The 25,246-nt window shown below is 49.1% G+C and overlaps 2 protein-coding genes across 3 annotated transcripts in view; one reads left to right on the top strand and one right to left on the bottom strand.

Moving 5' to 3' along the window:
- The window catches only part of FAXDC2 (fatty acid hydroxylase domain containing 2), a 26,517-nt gene extending 6,169 nt beyond the window's left edge, over window positions 1-20,348 (top strand). The window contains exons 2-9 of one of the 2 annotated variants that reach the window (XM_081233772.1): window positions 5,672-5,719; window positions 7,771-7,862; window positions 7,994-8,097; window positions 11,357-11,478; window positions 16,517-16,722; window positions 17,219-17,324; window positions 17,724-17,890; window positions 18,668-20,348. In XM_081233772.1, coding sequence (XP_081089898.1) covers window positions 5,672-5,719; window positions 7,771-7,862; window positions 7,994-8,097; window positions 11,357-11,478; window positions 16,517-16,722; window positions 17,219-17,324; window positions 17,724-17,890; window positions 18,668-18,824 — 1,002 coding nt within the window. In that variant the 3' untranslated portion in view covers window positions 18,825-20,348. The other variant, XM_081233773.1, reaches the window with a different exon arrangement.
- Window positions 18,729-25,246, bottom strand: part of LARP1 (La ribonucleoprotein 1, translational regulator) — a 60,553-nt gene continuing 54,035 nt past the window's right edge. Inside the window, exon 19 of the mRNA XM_081233771.1 lies at window positions 18,729-25,246. Coding sequence (XP_081089897.1) covers window positions 25,037-25,246 — 210 coding nt within the window. The 3' untranslated portion in view covers window positions 18,729-25,036.

Below are 25,246 nucleotides of genomic sequence, written 5' to 3'. Positions count from 1 at the left end.
GAAGATCCCACATGCCGCGGAGCGGCTGGGCCCGTGAGCCATGGCCGCTGAGCCTGCGCGTCCGGAGCCTGTGCTCCGCAACAGGAGAGAATTCTTGGGAATCCTTATAAATTCAGGTTACTGAGTAACATCTGTTGTCCCCAATGTGGCGCAGGGCTGTTTACCATAGTTTGGGGCTGACACTTGTCATCCTGAAACGCTTGTGCAGTTATTCTCTGCAAGCCTCAGGCGGTACAGAATATGACTATAGAGCACCCCTAACACTCAGGTAAGCAAAGGAATCCTGACTGCCCTCCTGGGTCAGAACAGGGAGTGAATGCCTGCAGCTTCACTTTATTCCTTCTCTTCTGTTGTGTGTTTTTCTTTCTTTCTTTTTTTTTTAAGAACTCAGCACAGGGTGGAGCTCCACACCTCCAAGCTACAGCAGGTTCTCCTACTGCTGGCCAGGCAACAGAGGGTGCTGGAGGAGGGAGTGGAGGTGACAAAGAAGCAGGCCTAGAGGGGTGGGGCTGGGGGGCTATAGTGTGGCTGAAACCCATTCCCCTGCCTCCAGGTAGAGACTGGGCTGACACTGCACCAAACATTCAGGTGCCTTTTCTTAAACCAGATGCTATCTCCCTTACTGGGAATCAAACCTCCCGGTATTTCTCCCTGACTGGCTTTTCCTCTGAGCTGACTGCCTCCCTTCTGCTGTGATGTGATTCACAGTGGAGCTGGTGAGCAGCTTATCACCTCCCTCTGCTGTGCTAACTTCTCAAACCCCTGGAGGCACTTTATACATCACCATTCCTCTCTTCCCTTCTCCAGCCTAAGTATTCTGTAAGAAATGAGGGTCAAGGGGAAGCTGTATCTCCTAAGGTCAAAGCTGGTAAAAATGCATCTAGAATAATAAAACCAAGCATAATCATCCACAAAAGAATAAAACATCCTTAGAGATATTGGAAGCTGGGCCTGATCCTGGCTCTGCCATCCATAAACTCACCTGGTCTCCTTTCTCTAGGTTCCTTCACCCTTGTCACATGGCAGGACGATGATCTGTAATGCTCCTCTTCAGCCAGGTTATGACACTATTCGATAGCGACAATAATAAGTGTTGGTGAGGATGTAGAGAAGTTGGAACCCTCATATATTACTACTGTTGGGAATGTAAAATGGTGTAACCACTTAACATTCCTCAAAAAGTTAAATACAGTTACTATACAACCCAGCAATTCCACTCCTAGGCATATATCCAGGAGAAATAAAAACGTGTCTACACAAAAACTTATGCAAAATTGTTCATAACATTATTCATAACTGCCACAAAGTGGCAACAACCCAAATGTCCATCAACAGAGGCCTGGATAAACAAAATATGATACATCCATATGACAGAATGTTATCTGGCAATAAAAAGGAGTGAAGTACTGATAGATACCACAACGTGGATGAACCTTGAAAACAGTACGCTAAGTATAAGAAGCCAACCACAAAGGACAACATACTGTAGGATTCCATTAATATGAAATGTCCAGAATAGGCAATGCCACAGAAACAGAAAGTGGATTAGTGATTATCGGGGGCTAGAGGAGGGTGAGGATAGGGAGACGGGAAATTCATGCCTAAGGCGTGTAGGATTTGTCTTGGAATGATGAAAATATTCTAAAACTGACTGTGATGATGAATGCACAACTCTGTGAATATACTAAAAGCCACATATATGTACACTTTAAATGGGTAAATTGTATTGTATGTGAATTTTACATCAATAAAGATATTTTTTTAAAGAACAAATACAATTTTAAAGTCTCCTCAGCCTCATCAGCAGAGCATGTGGCCAAACTTTTGGATTTTTGTCACGCTGGAAGGTGAGAAATAATATCTTATTATAGTTTTAATTCACATTTCTCTTATTATGGAGCAAGTTCAGCATCTTTTCAGTTTAGAGTCCATTGATATTGATTTCTTTTTATTATATACTAAATTCCCATGTATATTTTAAGGTCTATTTGCAGACTTTCTAATCTGTTGTATATGTCTGCCTACTCACGTGCTAGCACACAATTTCAACTATTAAAACTTCATGGTGGGGCTTCCCTGGTGGTGCCGTGGTTAAGAATCCGCCTGCCAGTGCAGGGGACACGGGTTCGAGCCCTGGTCCGGGAAGATCCCACATGCCACGGAGCAACTAAGCCTGTGCGCCACAACTACTGAGCCTGCGCTCTAGAGCCCCCGAGCCACAACTACTGAGCCCACGTGCCACAACTACTGAAGCCCATGCACCTAGAGCCCGTGCCCTGCAACAAGAGAAGCTACTACAATGAGAAGCCCGCACACCTCAACGAAGAGTAGCCCCCACTCTCAGCAACTAGAGAAGCCTATGCGCAGCAACGAAGACCCAACGCAGCCAAAAATAAATTAATTAAATAAAAATTTAAAAAAAAGAAAAAAACTTTATGGTGGGACTTCCCTGGTGGTGCAGTGGTTAAGAATCTGCCTGCCAATGCAGGGGACACAGGTTCGAGCCCTGGTCCGGGAAGATCCCACATGCTACAGAGCAACTAAGCCCCTGAGCCACAACTACTGAGCCTGCGCTCTACAGCCCGCGAGCCACAACTACTGAGCCCGTGTGCCACAACTACTGAAGCCCGTGTGCCTAGAGCCCGTGCTCCGCAACAAGAGAAGCCACCACAATGAGAAGCCCGCGCACCGCAACGAAGAGTAGACCCCGCTCGCCACAACTAGACAAAGCCTGTGTGCAGCAACGAAGACACAACACAGCCAAAATTAAAATAAATAAATAAATTTATTTAAAAAAAACCTTTATGGTGAGACAAGTAGGGGGACAGTCAACCAAGTCAAGCTGGGCAGCAACTCAGGGTAAGTGCAATCCCCAAGCACCCTCCCACCAAACCCAGCCACCGTCCCAGGCTGTCACCTTCACAGAGAAGTCATGGCCTTATTTCAAATATGGAGAAACACAAAGTTTGTTGCAAAACACTTAATAGAAATGCCAAGAAATGTGATAAAGAAGAGACTGAAAAAGGTCAAGATCTAAAAGGTCATTCAGATTGGCACAGAGAAGTCACAAGAACACACTCCAAAGACACAAACCATCAGAAAAACCTAGCACTTAATTTTGTGAGAATAAAGCCTAGGGTAAATGCTGTGGCAGCTGGAGACCAAACTGCAGTAGCAGTAAGCAAAGGCAAGTCTGGCAGGTGTAGTCAGATCTTTGGATGCTACATTGAGGAGTATGAACACGGACAAAGACTTCTGCCTTGAAGGACAATTTAAACACCGGTTTGACACACTGGATGTTCAAATGCAACAAATGGAAGACACAATGAATAGCATTTCAACCCTAACAACACCACAAAGCTGAGAGGCTATGTCTCTTCAAGAAACACACCAACAGCAACAACAACAAAAAGAAACAGCAGATGGCACTGGCCTTGACCTCACTATGGAGCCACCACAGGGTCAGTCAGGTGGTGTTGGCACAAGAACAGGATGAACTGTCAGAGACGTACCCACATCCGTGATCAAGTGTAAGGTGTAAAGAACTGATGCTTCTGAAATATTCCCTGGGTGTATATATATATGAATGTGTTACACCAGAGTTACATAGGAAACACTGCCTGAGTCAGCATGCATACTTGTCTACAATGCTTTCTTTTGGCTTGCTGTACCTTGAAAATACACTGGAAAATTCCAGAAAGTTTCTACCTTGCCAGATTTTATAGTTCTGTACAGTATGTGTGTAAGTGTGGAGGATGTACTCTTGTAGATGTTTTTGACAGTATAGAACTAGCTTGTAGTAAAAGGAATATTGTCCTCAAAACTCAGATCAAAACTCTAGTACTGGGCTTCCCTGGTGGTGCAGTAGTTAAGAATCCGCCTGCCAATGCAGGGGACACAGGTTCAAGCCATGGTCTGGGAAGATCCCACATGCCGCGGAGCAACTAAGTTCGTGTGCCACAATTACGGAGCCTGTGAGCCACAACTACTGAAGCCCGCGCACCTGGAGCCCGTGCTCTGCGAAGAAAAAAGCCACCACAATGAAAGCGCGCGTGCAGCAACAAAGACCCAATGCAGCCGTAAATTAATTAATTAAAAATATTAAAAAAAAAAACTCTAGTGCCAAAGTATTGTATAATCTTTAGAATAAAGGTTTTTATTTTTTAAGTCAAAATAGTTCATCTCTGCATGCATTGACTTGTGATGCATAAAAATAAAAGCAGGGAAAAGCACACCTAATATGTTGACATGGCCATAAAAAGAAACGATATTCAGTTATTTGTAGTGAGGTGGATGGACCTAGAGTCTGTCATCCAGAGTGAAGTAAGTCAGAAAAACAAATACCGTATGTTAACACATATATATGGAATCTAAAAAAAAATGGTTCTGATGAACCTAAGGGCAGGACAGGAATAAAGACACAGAAGTAGAGAATGGACTTGAGGACACGAGGAGGGGGAAGGGTAATCTGGGACGAAGTGAGAGAGTGGCATGGACATATATACACTACCAAATGTAAAACAGATAGCTAGTGGGAAGCAGCCGCATAGCACAGGGAGATCAGCTGGGTGCTTTGCGACCACCTAGAGGGGTGGGATAGGGAGGGTGGGAGGGAGACGCAAGAGGGAGGGGATATGGGGATACATATATACGTATAGCTGATTCACTTTGCTATACAGCAGAAACTAACACAACACTGTAAAGCAATTATACTCCAATAAAGATGTTAAAAAATATGTTTACATGGCCAAAAAATATCTCATTCAGCATATATTATGGACAATGCCATTTTTTATCCTTTTTGTTTCATTTTGCTAAGTAGAGATGCAATTGGTTTTTAATCTGTGTTCACCACCTTTTGACATCAGAATTTTTATTCAGTTGTCTAATAACTACTATTTGGATTCCTTAAAATAACTTTTATTTTTCATTTGATCATTATCTTTATATAACCAGGAAAATTCTGCAACGTCACATTAGAAAATAAAAATGATCAAACCTTAATTTCTCCACTTATTAGATATTGGTTTTATTAAGACTTCCAGAAAGATTTACCCTGTCATACTTTCAAATGGAGATCTCAAACGCATTCCTAATTATTCTCCTTCTAGCCAGTTCTTGTTTGACTGCATTTTAGAAGGAGTTTCATGCATGGCATTCCTATCCATTTACTTGGCCATAGAATTGTTGACTGGTTTCAGGAAAACCTTGGTGGTTGTTTTTAAACTGACAATAACAAAGAATACAAAACTGAACCAACTCAAGTTAGAGCTACTCTTTAAGTCCTGGTTAAGAGTCCATTGATATTCTTTTATCTCGCAGGAACAACTCTTTACTACCTTGAAGAAATGAGAAGAGCGTAATTAAGTTTTTTAAAAAGCCTTAAAATGTGTTTTAAGAGTTGCTAGACCTAGTATCCCTCGTGCCCGTCCCTCTACTCTTCTGCTGTATTCCTGGCTATTCTTGCTTATTTGTTTCTCCATGTAAATTTTAGAATCAGTTTGTCTGCCAGGGGTTTTTTGGGGGTTTTTTTTGTAACTCCCAGGTGATTTTAATGAGTTGCCGGCATTAAAAACCACGGCTGGCCATTCACCTTGACTCTCTCTATTCCTTGCTTCCTTGGTTGCATGTGAAAATGACATCTAGGCTCACCTGTGCTTTTTTATTCCAGATGAAGGGAGAAGCTGGAAGTGTGCCACACAATGAGAAACAAAAGCAGGTAAACGCGAGTACCTCACCCACCAAACTGGTGAGAATGCAGCCAGTGACCGTTTCCACATCTGCGCCTGCAGCATAACTGACACCACCACCCCCAAGGTTTCGGGATAGCTGACACATTAGTGAAGTGCTCACTTCAGGAGCTGAGCAGAATCACTTGACTCCAGCTGCCTGATTATCACTCAAGCCCCTTTGCCCGCATGAAGGTAGCTGAAGAGCCCCGTAGCTGTCCCACCAAGGTCTCATGGCCCTTAGAATGCCCCAGGCTCAGGCCTTTGGAACCACCCCTTTCTACAGTTGCTCTGGGGACAAGAGAGGCCCACTGGGGGCTGGGAACTGGGGGTGGGAACCAGCTGTTGACCCCAGATAACTTCTGTGCTGCATGCTCCTGCCCTTCACAGAGACCTTTGTCCTGTCTATTTACCTGGCCTTCAGGCTGCCAGAGAGAGAAAACACCACGATCCCTGAAAACACACCTAATCTTACATGTGAAATTGAGGTTTTAAATTTGACTTGGCTTGATTTGATTAAACTCAAATGAAAAATTCCTAGTGAATCTGGAAAGCTCATGAAAAGGGTCCTTTGAATCCTAAAAAAGGAATAATTGCAAAAGCCCAAGATGAACTGTCTGGCAAATTTGGGGGTGACCTTTGAACAGCCTGTATAAAAGAACAAGTTTCTGTGGTCTTAGCAATCCAGCCCTTAATGGGGGGAGACAGAGAGAGAGAGAGAGAGAGAGAGAGAAACAGAAGGTCATTTTCAGAGCTGAGAGAGAGAGAAGGTCATTTTTCAAACCTCAGGACCCGAGGGGTACTAGACCTTTAAAAACATTTCACTAGCCATGGAAAATGACTTACTAACTTCTTTTTGGTCTTCTGATCAAAAGTGGGATGGGGTAATCAAAGAAGAAAAGAGTCAGTGCAGATTCAGGTTGCTCTGAATGAGTCAGTCAAAACGGTCTGCTCCTTTAGATCTCCAAAGGCTGGATTAAAACATGGCCCCCTATTAGATCAGCTTCCCCTACAATAGTGTATGTGACCTGGTTCACTAACTGCACACACCTATAAGGACCACCACCTCCAGTCCTCTCTCATGAAAGAATATTAGCAGACTGCATCTGGGTGTAGAAACATAGGCTGTAATGGACATTTGTCATTCCCGCCCAAGGTACTATAGAAATTGGTGACAAACCTGGCAGCCAGGGTTTTCCTTCTGCAAGTCTGGGACCTGCTGGTTGACCATCGAGCTTGCAATGACCACTGTTTTAGGCTTTTGGAGGAGAACATGTAAGGACTGCCCAGTGATGGCCAGCGGTCTGTTCTTTGCCCCTAGAAGCCATCATTGTCCCATTCAGCTGGCAGCCCAGACTAATATCTCTGGAAGGCAGAGGACATATTACAAGTCAGAAAATATGTTTATTTACTCTTTTCTTCAAGGACAAAAGGGTAATGGGCATGGGAAAATAGGCCTGGCTCAGGAACACAGTTGAAGTCCCTGTGGCCTCATCAAGGATTCAAGCAGATCCTTCTGTGATGGCCATCCCAGCTTTGCCTGTCCATTGGAATTAGCTGGGGACCTTTAAAAGACAGGGAGGCCCAGCCCCACCTCCCCTGCCCCCGCACAGACTCTTATGTAATCGGGCTGGGGAGTAACCTGGATATTGGGATTTTTTGAAAGCTCCCAGGTGATTCCAATGTACAAATAATCTGCATCTCTGTTCAACAAGAAGACTGGTCATGAAATCCCATGGCTCTTGGAAGGCTCATCTGTCCTTCTCTGGGTGATGAAATTGCATGCTAGATTCTCTGGATCAGGTTTGCTCTCTTCCCTCCCCCAACCTTAAGCTCTAACTTTCATACTCACCTCCGCACACAGCCTAAGAGCTCTTGATAAGGAAGAGCCTTCCACGGAAGCTGGGAAAAGGTCAGCAGATGTGCCATGGTGGCCCGATTCAGATCCTGATGGCACCTCACTCCTGCCGGGCTTCAGCAGTGAGCTGCGTGGGAAGGCAGGAGGCTTGTTGGGACCTGACGCTTTCTTGTCCTCCCCTAGGAGGGACACATCTGGGGCTCCATGAGGAGGACGGCTTTCATCCTGGGCTCTGGCCTTCTCTTGCTTGTGGCCCTCTGGAACTCAGTCACATGGTGAGTCTTCTCGGCCAGCTCTAATTCGGGAGCTGGGGGCCGTGCGGTGGCGGTCTATGGGCAGAGCATGGATTTAGGAGCTGTCCACCCACCAGTCTTCACCCAGAAACATGAATGAGTTTTCTTTCAAGGCATCTTCAGAGATTTTGGGGTGCTTCTGGCTACTTCTGGCAAGCCCAGTGGGAGAGGCTGCTGTCTACATTCGAAGGGAAGGAGTGGCTCCTCTACATTCTAGGTGAGATTCCCAGACCACCAGCACTTAGGGTTTGGGTACATGGTTATAGCTTAATTCTTTTTCTTTTGTTCTCTACCTTGGGACTTCTCATTTTATTACTCTAAGGAATGAGGACTTAAAGTTTAAGGCACTGGTAACCCCAGAGTGCTAAATTTGGGGGTTAATCTGGAATGGATGTTTAAGGATATCTAAGAAAAGAAGTTGAGACACCTCCTCCATCCCCCCAAATAGAAAAATAAAGAAATAGTTTGTGTGAAAATAAATGCTTGTGAGAGCAGTAATCCTGCTTCTAGATGTCAGGTCCAGAAGTGCAAAGGGCTGTTCTGTCTCATGTGAGGCTGTGTCCTTGGACCTGGTGCAATCTAGCTAGCTGTTGGGCCTTGACAGCAAGTGTTCACTCAAAATGTATTTACTGACAGTGCCAAAGCCTGAAAGCAAGCTCAAAACATAGTAGAAGAAAAAACCTATTTTAACATCAATATTTATGACAGCATTATCTACAATAGTGACTGTCCTCCGTCATACATTCATTCACTCACATAACATTTATTAAGTTATTCTGTGCCAAACTCATTTGTAGGATATAGAGATATTTAAGATAAAGTATTAAGGTAAAATGTCTACCCTATTAAAAAACTATGTCACCGTTTGACTGGAAGAAAATTAGTAACTACAAAACAAACAAACCTCAACCAAAAAAACTTTGTCACAGTCTAGAATGGGAGATTAAAAAAGTGTCAGTTGTCACAAAGCAAACATAGAAATAAAATGTTTCTGATGATTGTTTTCTTCTAGGAAGAGAACTCCGAAAATGGGCTGAATATTAAACATGACAGGTTAATGGAATCTTAAGCACTCATTGAAAAGAACAATGCAGATTGCAAATATACATGGGGAGAGTGGTGGGAAAACATTTTATATGTTTCTGTTACAATGATGGGAAAACCACCTGTCATCTCAGTGATAAGCAAATACCAGAGAGAAAAAATATTTGCCATTTGAAATGTTAGAACTGGAAAACAGTTCAAGATCACCTCTTGTGATTTTCATTCGGTATTCCTCAAGGAGCCCTTGGATTGACACACAGGCAGGCACCTCGAAGGGTGGCCCGCTGGGCAACCACCAACCTAACTTTTTTTTTTCAAAATAAAGTTTTTTATTTCTGAGGATAAAAGTAAATACACGCTCACTGTTAAAAATAAAAATCACACAATTCAAATAAGCATAAAGAAGGTGAAAACCACCTACCTCTCATATCCAGGAAATAACCACCATTAGTATGCTGCATATTTGGTTAAACTTAAAAGACATCTACTACTTTTTAAAATTTATTTGTTTTATCTTTGGCTGCTTTTTTTGGATCTTCGTTGCTGCATGCGGGCTTTCTCTAGTTGCGGACAGCGGAGACTACTCTTCGTTGCGCTGCACAGGCTTCTCATTGCGGTGGCTTCTCTTGTTGCGGAGCACGGGCTCTAGAGCGCAGGCTCAGTAGTTGCGGCTCACAGGCTTGGCTGCTCCACGGCATGTGGGATCTTCCCAGAGCAGGGCTCGAACCCGTGTCCCCTGCATTGACAGGTGTATTCTTAACCACTGCGTCACCAGAGAAGTCCCGACATCTACTATTTTTTTAACTTTTTTTTCATTGAATTGATTATGGACATCTTTCCATATCAACCGATATAGATTTGCTCAATATTGTAAGCTGTCCTGTCTATTCCATTGTGTGGAAATATTCTAATCAATTTAGTCCATTCTCTGGGAATTCCAGTGGTTAGGACTCTGTGCTTTCACTGCCATGGCCTGGATTCAATCCCTGGTCAGGGAACTAAGATCCGGGACATTTAGGCTACTTAAAGGTTCTACGGTGCTTTTTTCTCGATTGCTGAGATGGACATTTATGTGCATGAGTGTGTGTATGTCTTTTCTTTCTTCCCCCTCTTTCTGTCTTTGTCTCTCTGTCTCTGTCTTAGTCTGTCACTCTGATCTTTTCCTCACTTCAGACACTGCCAAACTGCCCTGAGGATGTTTGAGCCAATCACATTTCCTCACAGTGCTAGCCAAGTATTTTTCAGGTATCAACTGCCACACAGCACAGTGATTGATGGAGCAAGACGGGGACCGGAGGAAGAATAGAGAGAGAATTAAGTAAAACACCCTTGCTCCTCGGAATACTGAAATTAGAGGAGGCGGCAAATCAAGGAAAAATAAAGTTAATAGTACAAGAGTTAGGTAACACTACAACGTCACTTGAATAACTGCCAACTGGGGTGGACAAAGTGCTTATTTGTTCACAGGAGGAGAACAGAAATACTTGGGATGACTTCATGGAAAAGTGGGATGTGGAGCAAAAAGCCCTATCTAAATGTGTGTTGATCGGTATTTTCTAAAATACCCTGCAGAACATCAGTTCTATTGGAGGTTAATGGGTGGGGAGACCATACGACTTATCATCGAAATGGGACATTTGTGAGAATAAAGGAGGGGTTATTAATCATGATGCTGGAATGATGGATACGTATTGAAACTGTCCTGGGCAGACAGGGACGAATGGCCAGCCTATTCTGAGATGTTCTGAGAAGACAGAGTGCTGGGTAAAGAAAAGTCTGAGAAAGGTTGAGTTTAACAAAGTCAAACAGGAATTCTCAGAGCTGTGACCACACTTGTCTGGACCCCGACTCTCCAAGAAGGTAGGGTGTGAAGACTGTTTTAACCAAGGAGCCCCTTGAGAGGTAGGTTTTCCACTTTGAAAAATGCTCACTGGACGCCTGAAGTACCCCTGCTCATGTCTTCATAGGGTCATGGGGATTGGGGAACCCAAGTGCCCGTGGTGAGCTGTACCATACCAAACTCTTCCTCTGCTTCTCCCTTTGCTTCTCCCTTCCTTGGCTATTCTTAAAGGGCTCAAGTGGGCACAGACACCCAAATGTCAACCGAAATTCATCTCTGTTTGGAGTGTATCATACATCTTACCATAATTTTGTGTTTTTTTCTCTAACCACCTAGAAGGTTGTTGTCCCCGTTCTACAGCTAAGAAAAGAAATAGAGACACTCCTTAAGTGACCCATCCCAGTCCCCACAGCTGGTGTGTCACCCCAAGACTGAAGGCAGGCCCCCAGCCCCGAGCACCAAGACACCAAGGCCCTGGCAAGGGCCTGCCTACAACGCAGCCTCAGTTACCACCGAGCATGTGTTCAGGGAATACGTGCGCCGCCAGCTCCTGAAGTTGTCCTGATGGTTTCCTTCTTCTTCCCAACCTTAGGTGCCACCCAGGTGCCCATTCTGTTCTTCTGGACCGTCAGTGGACTTCTACTGGTCGTTGACACAACTGGAAAGCCTAACTTCATCTCCCGCTACCGAATTCAGGTCGGCAAGAATGACCCTGTAAGTGTTGCTGCAGCTTCTCCTGGTCAAAGCACAGAAAGCAGGGGCTAAAGCCACATTCTCCGAATTCTGCTGGCTGGCCCAGGAGAGACCGGGGCCAGTGGGAACCAAGTGATTCTGTACAAGGCTCCCCCAGGTTAGAAGATTAGAGAGAGGAAATAGTATGCCCCAAATCTCAGAGCCAGCCAGCCAAGACTAATGTCAGTCAAGACTAATCTTCTGACTCCCAGGCCTGGCTCTCTACCTGCCTGTGCTGGCCTACGGCACTGTGGTCAGCATTTTAGCAACAGAAATGACTGTCTCAGCCCAGCACTGGACCGAGTCCCAGGTATGTCAGGTAGGTCTCCACCTATCCATGGGAGAAGGGACAGCAATAACTAGCTGCTGAAAACACGGATGACAGCTGCCCTTGTGAGGGAGGGACACAGCTGCTGAAATAACGGATAACCCCACTATCATATTAATTGTGAGTGTGTCGGTGGTGGTTGTTTTTTAAGCAGGTCCTCCTTCCCAATTATTCAGTACCACCAATAGTATGTAGGCCATCCATGGTAAACAAGGCCTGGACCTTGCTGACAAGGAACTCCTGGCCCAGAAGGAGAGAAAAAGCCAAGCACATATCTTGTATGTACACAGGCCGGGGAATTGAGCCCCACTGTTCACTGCTCCCTGAGCCCGGCTTGCCTGCTTAGTGCTCTGACGGCCTCAGAAGCCTTTTCTTACACAACAAAGAAGAAGTTGATTCTTAAACCCAGATATTTTTTACCCCAGCTCCACCAAAACCACATCCTGGCTTCTTTCCCAGACAAGACAATCATTTTCTTCTTCTTCTTCTTTTTTTTTTTTATAAAGTTACTTATTTAGTTGTTTTTATTTTTGGCTGCGTTGGGTCTTCGTTGCTGTGTGCAGGCTTTCTCTAGTTGTGGCGAGCAGGGGCTACTCCGCCTTGCGGTGCACCGGCTTCTCGTTGCAGTGGCTTCTCTGGTTGCGGAGCACGGGCTCCAGGCTCTCGTTGTGGCACGTGGGCCCAGCAGTTGTGGGTCGTGGGCTCTAGAGCACAGGCTCGGCAGTTGTGGCACACGGGCTTAGTTGCTCCGCGGCATGTGGGATCTTCCCGGACCAGGGCTTGAACCTGTGTCCCCTGCATTGGCAGGCGGATTCTTAACAACTGCGCCACCAGGGAAGCCCAGACAATCATTTTAAATTATCTGTCCAGGTGCCTGGGTGAGTCACCTCAGCTCTCAGGGAATTCTACCCAGGCCAGCACTCTAAAAGCAGAGTGGCTGATAAATAGTGCCCTTGATCCAGGCTTTCAGGACGGTCCCTTCCTGAACCAGAGCTACTGGCCTGGCTCACAGTTCCCCTCACTTGAGACGGCAGGGGCCTCCTCCATGTCCAGCTCAGCAGGCAGGGACCAGAGCCAAAGGGTTAAAAGCAGAGCTTGTTCCTTGAGAATGTTTCACCTGTCAGACCACGGAGGTCTCCTTACCAGGCACCCCTGACTAAATGCGTATGTCTTCAAGGCCAAGTACTGTAAACATCTTCATCATTCAGAAGAGAAAACAGAGGCTTTGAAATGTGACATGGCTTAGAACCATGATTCACACTCAAGTTTTGTGACACCAGGGCTTGTGCCCTGAACCACTAGGCCACATCAGCTCTCAAGAGAATCACCTAGCGCAATAAACTTCACAGTCTACAATGAATGGAGGACCACACAGGGAAGGTCTCGTGGCATTTGGCAGAAGCTGAGGTTCAGAAAGGTGCACTGACTAGTTCAAGGTTAGACTGTTCTTGGAAAGGGAGCCAGGGCTCGTCTCATCTGCTCCTACACTGTGTGCACACTCAGGTAGCCACCCAAGTAAGAAGGAAGCCCCAGACGCCATTTGGTCTTCGGCCCATTCCAAGAAGGTCTGACCCCTGACCTAAGACATTAGAAACAGGTCATCGAGTGGGACCTGAATGCAACGGCATTCATAGGACACCACCAGCCGCCCCCGCCGCCCCGCTCTGGTTACCCTCCCACTCTCCCGGCCTGGATGGCTAGTTCACGCCTCTCCTCCCTCCTCAGATCCTCAACACCTCCTCCCGTCACCTCCTCCCAGAGGGTGGCCTTGCCTTAAGCAGAAGACAGCTCCCACAGCCGTGCACCACCGCAGCCTGGGGGCAGCACTCGTGCAACCGCTCTGCCTGCCCACCTGCTGCAGCCCGTGGCCTCTCTCTGGTCCTACTCCAGCCCGTTCCTCCACTGTCTGCACGCTACACCCACCACCTCTTGTTTACTCCAGCAAGTTGCTCCAGCAATTCTTCCTTCTCTTTCTTTTGTCCTTTTTTTTTTTCCTTCCTCTTCTGGATTTTACTCTCTGGCTTATTACAAACCTGCTATAATTTTTCCCAGCTTAAAACCCAACCAAAACCAAAAACCTTGCGTCCATCCCCCATACTCACTCCCACTCCTATTTTTGGTCCCCTTTGCAGCAAAGCTCTTTAAAGAGTTGTCTGTACAGTTTCTGATTTCTCCCTGTCCACTGTCTTTTCCCAAAATTTCAGAATTATGAAAAATTGAAAACACGTATACAGAAGTGGAAAAGGTAGTAGTACCCTGATCACTCATTTATATACCACCTAGATTCTCCAGTCTTGTCTTAAACATTTTACAATATGTGCTTTTTCTGTATATAAAACTACAAATATCTATGCATCTGTAATTTTTTGCTTCATCATTTGAAGCTAAGTTCAGACACCATAAAACTCTAAATCCTTCAGCCTGCACCTCCTAAAATAATCACAAAACAATCCTCTCACCTCCTGTAGAAACCTCCTCGCATCAGGCCTTCACCTCCACCGCTCCACCACGATTGTCCTGGGCAAGGTCACCAGTGTTCCTGTCACAGGCTTGTCTCATTAGACCTACCAGGGCTGTCTCCACAAGTTGCTCATGCCGCATCCTGTTGTAGCTTCTTATACTGGCTGCCAAGGCCCCACTGTGTCCTCACAGCTCGCCACTCACCCCTTCACAGCCTCCTTTCTGGATCCTCCTCAGCCTAACCTCCCCACCCTCTTTACGCTGACGCCCAGGGCACAGCCTCGTCGTCTTCTCTGTCCTCATCCCCTCAGCGTCGTGACTTTAAATAACCGCCTCAACGCCAACAGCTCTCCAATTTACCTCTCGAGCTCAGAACTCTCTCCCGATGCAGGACTAAACATCCAAATGCCTCCTTGGCATCCCCAACGCAACATGACCCAGAGAGAATTCCTGATCTCCCAGCCTCCAAAGCCTTTGATACCCACAACCTCCCCAGTCTCAGCTGGGGAGCCTCTCAGTCCAAAGGCCTTGGAGTCACCCCTGGCAACTGTCTTTCCCTCGTACACCACATCCAACCTATCAGGAAACCCTATTGGCGCAATTTCCAAAATGGATCCGGGATCCAGCCCTTTCTTACCACCTCCATCACCACCATCCTCTTATATGCGTACTTGAGCACTTCTAGTCTTCCTGTTTGTATTCTTGGTCTCCTACTGTCTATTCCCAGCACAGCAGCCAGAGTAACCCTGTAAGGTCCTGTCACTTCTCCGCTCACAACCTTGGGATGACCCTCGCTTCTCTTGGAATAAAAGCCAAGGTCCTCATAGTGGCCTACGGGGCCCTATACGCACTGGCTCCTCCCTGCCTCTTTGACCTCCCCTCCCACTTCTCCCCACCTCACACCTCACTCTTCTCCAGCCAAGTACGCCAGGAGTGTGGCCTGTCATAGAGCCTTTTCACCAGCTCTTCCCTTTGCCAGAAGACACTTCCCCCAGATACCTGTTTCCCTCATCTTTGTTCAAATCTCACCATCTCAGTGAAGTTTACCCTGACAATTCTATTTAAAACGATAAGAGTATAAACTCAGTGAGGGCAGGAATCTTTGTTTTGTTCACTGCTTCCTTCCCAGCACACAGAACACTGCCTGAAACATAGAGGGTGCTCAATAAATATCAGCTGAATGAATAATCGTATGTCACACCCACCTCCTGGTCAAGGCTGCCAGAAGAGGTGTATGGCTTCCTCTGTGGTGCTCTCAAACCAAGGCTGCCCAGACCTGGCTTCACCATGGGATGGAACTGAAGGTTTAGAGAGTGAATTCTGGTCCATCAATATAAGCAGGACATGAAAAAGCCAGAGAAACAGGCAGGCCTGAAGTATGAGGACCACGCTGAACCCAGCCTCACCTTGGAGCAGAAACCCTCCAGCTTGCAGACATTTCTCAGGAGGGAATCCCCTTTGAGAATGCCAAACCAGTTCATCAGGACCAGCAAGTGACCTGTGGTCATGGGGCTGTTCCCAGGAGCTCCAGGGCTCTGACAAATGGAAGGGTCAGGGGTCACTGGTTCCCAAGGAAACGCTGGCTGTAGTCTTGAGGCTCGAAGGGATGTGAGCACGTGGGGCCAGCTCTCCACAGCGCTCTGGGGAGAATGCGCAGGCAGCCCCTCATCCTGACAGCCCCACCCTGAAAACCAGCAAGACCTGCTCACAGCAAGCGGGACAAGAGGCCAGATAGCAGCTCCGTGGCTCCCATCCAGGGAGGCTGGACCACATGAGGAGGCCAGCGACCCTGATCTCTGCACCTGATCCTGGTCAAGGCTCTCTGGACAAGCAGGGACCAAAAGGCTGAAGAAGGAATGAGGCTGGGAGCCTTCTCCAGCACCCTGGAGGCTCCCCAAGATGCCTGTCGGGAGTACGTGGGGTTGGGCCTGGCCAGAGAAATGGGGAGGACAGTGGTGGAAGCTGCAGAAGCAGGAAGGAGCAGGCAGCTGCAGGCAGAGACTAAGGCCGGGGGAGGGGAGTTTCCAAAGGCAGGGCATTACCAGGTGGCTCCATCCCTGGGCTGGGCAGCACTCAGGGGTTGCTGGCTACAGCCAGACATCACTCCTAGCATCCAGCCCCGAGTGAGGGCCTCCCGAGAGCTGGTCACAGAGGAGCCTGGTTCCTAGAAGGGAAAGACCTACTTCTCACACTCTCGTCCACCTCCTTTCTTCCCTCTTCCCCCCCGGGCAGGTGGACCCCATGAAACTACGCCAGTCTATCCACATGGTTCTCTTCAACCAGCTGGTGATCTCTTTCCCCATGATGGTCTGGCTCTATCCCATCCTCAAGTTGGGGGGCGACCCCTGCCGCCGAGAGCTACCCACCTTCCACTGGTTCCTCCTGGAGCTGGCAGTCTTCACGCTGACTGAGGAAGTGCTGTTCTACTACGCACACCGGTGAGCGCTTTCCTTCCTGAGCACAGCCAGCTCCTCACTCTCCCAGGTTCACCCACCAATGGGGGTGAAACCTGGCCTCCTCGGAGTTGTAGGGGTGCGACCAACAGCACCTGGAATCAAGAGACTCCCGCTAACTAGTTAACATGAAGACAACTCTTCGCTCCACAGCTGACAATGTGCGACCACCGACGAGTGTCTGGGATCTCCGTTCATGTGTGTGGCAGGGTAGTTTCCCATTCATCCCTTAATTGAATCCTTTCTGGCCATCCTCCCCATTTTACAGCTCATACAACTGAGGTAGAGAGAGGCAACGTCACCAGAAGAACTCACAAGGCAGGGCTGTCGGAGCACCAATCCAGTGTGTTTTCACTGGACGTGAAACTTTGCTCCATGGATATGACCCCAGTTCCTACCTTTGGTTTCTCGTGTTCTGGTGGGGGAGGGGGAGAGGGAGAGGGAGGTTGGCTGATTTATCAACTGTTAACTCTCTTCCCAGCCTCCTTCACCACCCAAAACTCTACAAGAAAATCCACAAGAAACACCACGAGTGGACAGCTCCCATTGGTGTGATCTCCCTCTACGCACATCCTATTGAGCATGTGGTGAGTAGAGCTCGGCTCCCCCAGAGGAAAGGGCAGCGGGCACCAACCCCCTTCCCCAAGCTAGTCTCCTGCACAGAACGGGATCACACTGGCTCTTTCTTCTGCCCATTCAACAGCTACCATTTGTTGTTGGCATATGCCGGGCGATGCTGTATGCCCAACATAAGTTATCTCATTTAATCCTCCCAACAACTGTTTAAATCCTCATTTTGCTAATGAGGAAGTTGAGGTTCAAACAGTGAATAACTTGTCCTACGTTTCATGTCTGAAGGAGTCCAGCAAATCAAGTCCAGAAACTCATTCAGCTTCCCCAGATCTGTGTCAAGAAGTCTTCCCGGACACCCACCTGCGTCCCCTCCACCCCCTTGGGCCCCTCTTCAAACCGCCCTCTCCTTGCAGGTCTCCAACATGCTGCCGGCGATGGTGGGTCCAATCATCATGGGTTCCCACTTGTCCTCCATCACCATTTGGTTTTCTTTGGTCCTCATCATCACCATCATCTCCCACTGTGGCTACCACCTACCTTTCTTGCCTTCACCTGAATTCCATGACTACCACCATCTCAAGTAAGGCACTCCTCCTCACTGCGGGTCTCTGGGCAGTAGCCCCCACGTTTACTCCTAGACCTCCTGACAGCAGACACCAGTGTCTCAGTTCAAATGTGGGTCTAGTGGAGGGAGAGGTCTGCAGGTGGGGACAAAGGTGACCATCCTGGGACCCAGATCACCTTGCCATTCTCTTTCTGATATTGGATCTTCCTGCCACTATGGGTCTTTAACCTGCATTTAGGTCCTGGACCCTTTGAGGATCTAGTGTAAGCCATGGGCACTACCAGGAAAATGCATACATGCATAGAATTCCTGCAGGCAATTCAATAGAAGTTGTGAGTGCTCTGAAAGCCTCCAGGCTCGTCGGTGTGGTCTAGGAAACTCCTGCATCAGAATCACCTGAGATGCTTTCCTCAAATGCAGCCTCTTGGGTTCCACTCCAAATACACTGAATCAAAGCATCTGGGGGAGCAGGCCTTGGCATCTGCATTTAGTTAAGTGTTCCAGGGGATTCTGATGGAGGTGGTCCCAGAACCTACCTGAACAAGCCGGCTTTGCCACAGGTTCTGACTTGTGTGCATCGAAATCACAGAGAGCTTTCCAAAGGAAGAGCATAGCTTTTCAGTCTGGAATGGCCCCAGGAATATGTACACCACCGCCTGGGTTAATCGGAAGCAGGTGGGCAGCATGGTGGGGACGGGTGTGGGATAGGAGGGCTCAGAAATGTGTGCAAGGCTGGCACAGGTGAAATGAACGTGAGCTCGCCTGCCTCCAGCACCCTCCTCTCTCCTCCAGGTTCAACCAGTGCTATGGGGTGCTGGGGGTGCTGGACCACCTCCACGGGACTGACACTGTGTTTAAGCAGACCAAGGCCTACGAGAGACACATGATCCTGCTGGGCTTCACCCCGCTCTCCGAGAGCATCCCTGATCCCCCAAAAAAGATGGACTAAGACACGGCCCGAGTGCCATCCTAGCCGTGCCCTCTGCAGAGGTCTGCTAAGGTGGCCTGAGGCCTCCTGGTCGCACCTACCAACTCGCTCCTTCAGCCACGCACTCTGATGACGAACCACGAGGGCAGGGGGAAGGTCAGCTTCCTGGAAAAGCAGGCCCAAGGAGGGGACCAGGGCTCCCCCAACTTCCCCAATCATCCCAAAGGGGACCAGGGATTGGCATAATGAAAAAATATAGCTCCCTGGAATAGAGGCCAATCAGAGGGAAGAAGTCACTTTGAGAGGGCTCCTGGGGGGTCCCCCTGGTCCTCTGCTGTGGAAGGGGAGAGGGACACCAGATGACTCCTTGGTAGCCCTGGCAGGACAGAGAATGACAAAGGTGGCAGGAGGCCATGTGGCTCCAGCCATAGCTCCTCCTGATGCCAGGGGGTGGGAGAACCAGAAGATACTGCTTTGCCCCTTCCTGTCCCCAAAAGCCTCTCATTCTCTACTCAGGCCAGGGCCAGGACACCCTGGCAACGGTTCTGGGATCAAGTCCCCACTGCTTCCCAACACACGCACACACGCGCACGCACACGCACACGCACAGACATGCAGTGTGATAAAGACCCCACTTCAACTCTGCCCCACTGCAATTGGACATCACCCCTCTGAAAAGGAAAATACCAATCACAAGAGCTCTTCCTGGGATTACAACTGAGATACCAAAAAGAGGCACAGACCAAACCCCAATACCTTCAGCCACAGGCAGAAACCAAAGGCCAAACCCTGTGGCCCCACTCAGCTGGGGCCCCCTTTTAGCCACAGAGGGTAGGGTCAGAGTTGCTGACCTTTGGGGACACCCAACTGAGGCCCCTTATTAGGCTCTCTGAAGCAGGACCAAAGGAGCTAGAACCCTCTTCCTCCACTAAGGCAAGAAATACACGGCTGAACAGAGGGTAAAATCCTTATTTCCCCCTCAAACGATGAACCAGTTGTTTCACCATTTTTACAGGATGACTTTAGCAGTGATGCCTTTTCCAATGAGACCTTATTGTCTACAACAAAACCACAGAGCTGCCCAGGTGGAAGCAGTCCCCACCCTGGGTTCGCTCAGCTGCTTCTGACATTGCCAGGAACCCTGTGGCTCCCAGTATCACCGTGAAGACACTCTGATTTGCAAGGCCACCATTATAGTTTCCAAAGTCTGATATTTTCCTGAACATTCAGTTCTCCTCTGTCCAGAAAACCACCCGCTGTAGTTTTATAAAATACTTTAACATCTGATAGGGCCACATCTCCAGGTAGAGCTATCAAAGAGACGACCTCCTGCCACGGGCCCTAGCTCCCCAGAGGACCTGCCCAGGAGGCCGACCAGGCGCTTAGCAGGCAGCGTCCTCCTTGGGCCTGGGTGGGCCCAGCCCCCTCCCTGGGACCGCACACCTTTCGCTTGAGCACAGCTCCTGGTGCATCAGTGCTGGACGTGCTCATAGCTGCTGACCTGCACCCACAACCTGTTCTACGAATAAACAAACAGTTGGAAAACAGTCCCTCTTCAGTGCACTGAGCGAGGGTCGGGAATGAGGAGTGTGGAGAAAGGGGAAGAGTGGCGGTCTTTCTCCTTTTATCATCTGTAGACCTGGAGGTACTGCTGGGGCGCAGAGGGGCGAGGGGCTTCGTTCTCTCACCCTTTTTCTTAGGCAGGTCGCTGGGCCTGGCCCCGCCACTGGTTACCAAATAGCCTCAAGGAAAGGTCGAGGTCTCAACACTGGCAGAAGAAAATGTGAACGTGAATGGAGAAAGCATGGAAAACCAACTGGTCTCCTTTGACTGCAGTGGATACTTGGGTTTTTCTCTCCCTACGTGAGTCGTTCCGGCATCATGACCACATGGTGTCTGGGCGCCACAGCAGCACAAGGAAACACTCTGTGGCTTCTTTCAGAGTATTCCCAGCAAGCCATGGAAGTAAGGTTGAATGAATGTCTTCCTCTTCCCAGAGCAGCCTGCAGCCCTGCCCACTGTCTCCTAGCCTCACCTTTGGCCCCTGCAGGCCATCGGTGCTCTTAAAGTTCCTGTTCACCTGACACAAGGTGGAGTTGTCTGGAAAACCATTTCTGATGGGACGCTCAAGTGCCAGGCCCAGGAGACAAACAGCTGTCAGTGAATGAGTAAACAAGGTTCATTTTTAGTTTTGTAATGACACCCTGAGGCCAGGCCGGCATTCAGACTGTTATCACTGCTGGTGCCTGGCCTCACGGGCCAGGGAGAGGCACCAGCGGCTCAGGGGCCAGTCCCAGTGGGAGCGCTCATCCTTCCTTCCCGGAGTCAATCCTCAGGGCTCGGTGGCCGACCTGGATTCCACAGGGCCAGAGTGTTGGTCCCTCCTTTATACCCCGCAGGGAAGTCTGTCCAGTGAGGAGTCACAGCAACTTCTATCTTCCTGGCTGTGCCCTGACACCATGCCAAGTCACAGCCAGTGCCTGAAGTCCTGGAATTGCAGCTGCTGGACTGGTGTCGCTCTGGTCTGTGGCACTGCCTACAGCTCCCCCATCTCACTTGAGACACAAGGTGGACATGAATTCAACACTGGCAGAAGCTCTCCAGATCTCCGAGGAACCACCCGGAAGCACTAGCAGCCATAGAAGCTGTGTTGGGAGCCCCTGCCCTGGGCAGACTCCCCGACAGCACAGTGGCCGAGCCCCACAGAGGTTTCATGTACACATCCCAAGCGCAGGCTCCTCTGGATACATGCAGTCGGAAGGCGAACCAGGCTCCACCCCACACACCCAACAGCTGCACGCCTCATGGGAGACCAGCCAGGCTTTTTGCCTTTTCAAGTTTTTATTTTTATACATTTTTTTGTATTAAAAAGAAAAGCAATATTACCACAAATTACAAACGACTAAAGCAGGACTAGAATAATGAATCACTTCAGCCTGGAAAGCAGATACTCTCAATAATATTAATGTTATAATACAAGCTCATTCAAGTATTTTACATTTTTTTTGTCCTTGTGTGATATCCTAGCACATGGTAAAGATAACGTACTATGAGCATAAGGTGGAACCTTCTCCGCAAAGCCGGTGACAAGTTTTCCTCTCCAGTCAGAAATGGGCTGTATGCTCTGATCTTCTCTGCCTCTGCTATCCACATGGCTGAAGGAGAGGGTGGGGCTGGGGCACATCCCGGGCCCTGCGCACATAGGAGAGACCCGGGGCCCCGCTCAGGAGGCACCAGGCGATCCAGACCGCTCTACCCAGGCTTCTGGCAAAAAGCCACCACCCTCCCCAGCTGGCCGTCCTTCTTGCCCCTCCTCCCCACTGCCAGGGCTTTCTGAGCAACTTTCTTTTTAAAAACCAATCATCAGGAAAGGGGAAAAAAAAGAGCTACAATAAAACAAAACAAAAACATAACAACTTTGACACGGGGGCTCTGCACCTGGATCTGAGCCCAAGGGGTCCAGGCTGGGGCAGGGTCAGGCAGCCCCTCTCTACTGGTAGTGCCTTTACTCCCAGATTCAGGAGAGCACGAGAAACCTGCCCCTTAGCAGGGCTGAGGTACACAGACCTTCTGATGTTTGATGCCCGAAGGTTGTGTTGGCATGGACCAATCTTGGAAGGGTACAGGATGAACGGAAGGATTTGGGCAGGCTGCTGCTTTGTGTCTCCGATCTTGGATCCCCACGGAGGATGGTGCTTGTCACAGATACATCGGTCCTAAATTCAAGTGTCTTCAGAAAGTGAAGATGTAAACTACTCTTTGCAACATTAACTCCGAACATGTTACAAAAAAAAAAAAAAAAAAAAAGAAAGGAAAAAAAGGAAGAAAAAAGCCCCCCCCAACCCCAGCCTGTGTTGAGATGACGTCCTCACCTCCCCACCCAAAAGGGGCTTCCTCTTTGTGGGGTGTCTGTGGGGAGGATCAGGGAGAGGATGGCAGCCCCCTGGCTTGGGAGTAAACGATAGATATGCATGAACAGCCTTTCCCCACACTCCCAAGGCTTCCTTGTGCCCCCAAACCCAGCAGAGGACAAACACTGAGGTTTCTGTGGTGCTGGATACAGTACAGGGCCGAGCAACCCAAAGCAAAGAAAGGCAATGAAGGGAAGGAGGAGGGCGTCCAGTGTCTGGCACATTGTGGGGCGGGGAGAGGCCTCCAACCCCACTGTCAGAGCAGAGACCAGACACTCGTCCTTGGCTTTCGAGACAACCGGCTCACAGGAACTAAGATGGGCTTCCCCATACTAACTGCTGGGAGGGCAGAGACGGGGGAGGGCACAGGCCAAAGCAATGAGGCGCCCAAGACAGAGGGCAAGCCCTAGCCAGCCTGAGATACTGTCTCCAACTCCCAACTTTAGGGCCCGACAGAGGAAGCAGTTGACAAGGGCCAAGAGGCGTGAGCACATGACCACCACCACCCTGTGGTGAGCGTGTTGGCACACCCGCATCCAGCCCCATTTGTGAGGGTCAGTTCTGGGTCACCCTCCCTAGCTTTGGATGCCAGGAGACTCCAGCCATTCCACTGTCATTCACAGCCCAAGTCAAGCAGTCAGTGGCTGGAGAAGTCAGGTATACTCTATGTCCACATATACCTTCCTGCCACAGGGCTTCTCCAACTGGCAGGATGCCCTCCCCCATCCTCAAAGCCTCCTCAATCTCTCGTTCCCAGGCAGGGTCAACTGGAGGGTGGGCAGAGATGGCTTGCAGAGGGGGGGCGCAAGATGGGGATACCCACCCGGCCCAAGGGAGGAGAACGGCATCTCTCTCCACCTTTTAAGAGACAAAGCCTCCTTGAGGTCTCAGAGATCTATCAAGGGAACGCAAGAAAGGTTTCCAAGCCTCAGCTGCCAAGTGTTCACCTTTCCCCTCTGAGGTGGGGGAGACAGTCAAGCTGAGGACAAGTGTGTCCCAGATCCAGGCCAACGCTGTCCTCCAACAGTCTGAAGCAAACTTGGCCTTGGCGTTCCAAGGGTAGGATGAAGGGTGTCACGGCAGGACGGGCCCTGCCGTGAGGCAACAGCGAGCAGAGCAAGGACACGACAGCGGCAGCAGTGTACAGACACGGGACGTCAGCTTCACATGATGCAACAGCGGAGATGTTTTGGGCACGGCTCCGATCTGAGCCGCCCCCAACTCTCTTGCCTACAGGCAGGAGGCACTGTACATGCAACTCAATCCAGAGACAGATTCTAGTCAATCCAGCCCAGGCACATCCAGAGAAGGTGGGAGCTCTTCGAGTTGACTCCACCGAGGAAAACAGGCATTTGGGTATTTCAGATTCCCACTCCACAATAAGGCAACTTTTAAAAAAATACTATTTCCAAGAACAAAACAAGAAAATTCCAAGGGTAGGGGAAAGACATCACTTTCTGTGGATTAGGTGGGGGTTTTCTGATGGTTTTTTTTTTGGTCTTTTATGGTCGATTTTGTCTTTTTTTTTTTTTTTCTTTTCCATTTTCCCAAGGATGGGAAGGTCAGAGAAAAATAAAATAAATCATCTTTCAATAGTCTCTTCTGGTACGAGCAGCGTCTCTCTGGGCTGGGGAGTAAGGGGCATGGGGGGAGGGGAGTGGAGAGAGGCCGAAACCTTCCCCACCCCCACTTCTAGATCCTTTGGTTTCCTTCTCCCGGAAGATGGCAGGAGGGCGTGGTAGGGACAGCAGGGCAAGAACAAGGTGATGGCAAAAGCCCCAGATGATCGAGGGGCTGGTGCTCGTGGGGCCCAGGGACGCTGCCAGAGCCTTCTGTGAAACAGTGCTGGGCAATGGGGCCCACAGGGCCTTTCTGTGGGCTGCATAGTTGGCTGGCGGGGGAGCAGGACGCAGCTGTGGATGGGGAACAGGGTCGCGGCCTACCAGCCGCGGGCAGGGCTTGCAGAGTGATTTTGGTAATCCAGACGAACTATCAATAATTTAAAACTTGATATATATATATGTATATATATATATATATAAAAAAAATTTCCCCCCTTACCCTCCCCCCCCCTCAGAAGAAGCTAGGATGTGAAGAAGAGCCATGGAGAGAGAAGAGGGAAGGGGTGTGTGGAGGCTCCTGCCCAGGGGCGCCTCTGATAGCCCAAATGGTGTACACACTGCTACTCAGCACGAAGGCCCATCCTAACGACTACAGGCCTGTCCCTCCTCTGTCCCCTCTCCTGGGACTGGGCACCCCCACAGACTCTCACCTACCCCCTCCATCCCTTCTCCCCACAAAACCCCAGGGCTAAAGGGTTTTTCACTTTCCCAAAGTCTGTGTGTCCGAGTGCTGGCTTGTCCATTTAGCGTCTTCTCGGATGGGCTGGCCGGTAGCTGGTGTGGGGGGTTGGCTGACCACGGCAGAGGGCCTGCCGGAAGACTGGGAGGGGCACCGCCTCCTGCCCTCGCCACTGCCACCTCCTGCTGCCACAGGGTGTCGCTTGTGGTTGCCCTCCTCACCCATGGGGGG

This window comes from Mesoplodon bidens (assembly GCF_964165515.1).
Source record: "Mesoplodon bidens genome assembly, chromosome: 4".
Classification (NCBI taxonomy): Eukaryota; Metazoa; Chordata; class Mammalia; order Artiodactyla; family Ziphiidae; genus Mesoplodon; species Mesoplodon bidens.
The sequence above is the reverse complement of the archived record's forward strand: the minus strand, read 5'-3'. Positions and strand labels throughout refer to the sequence as shown.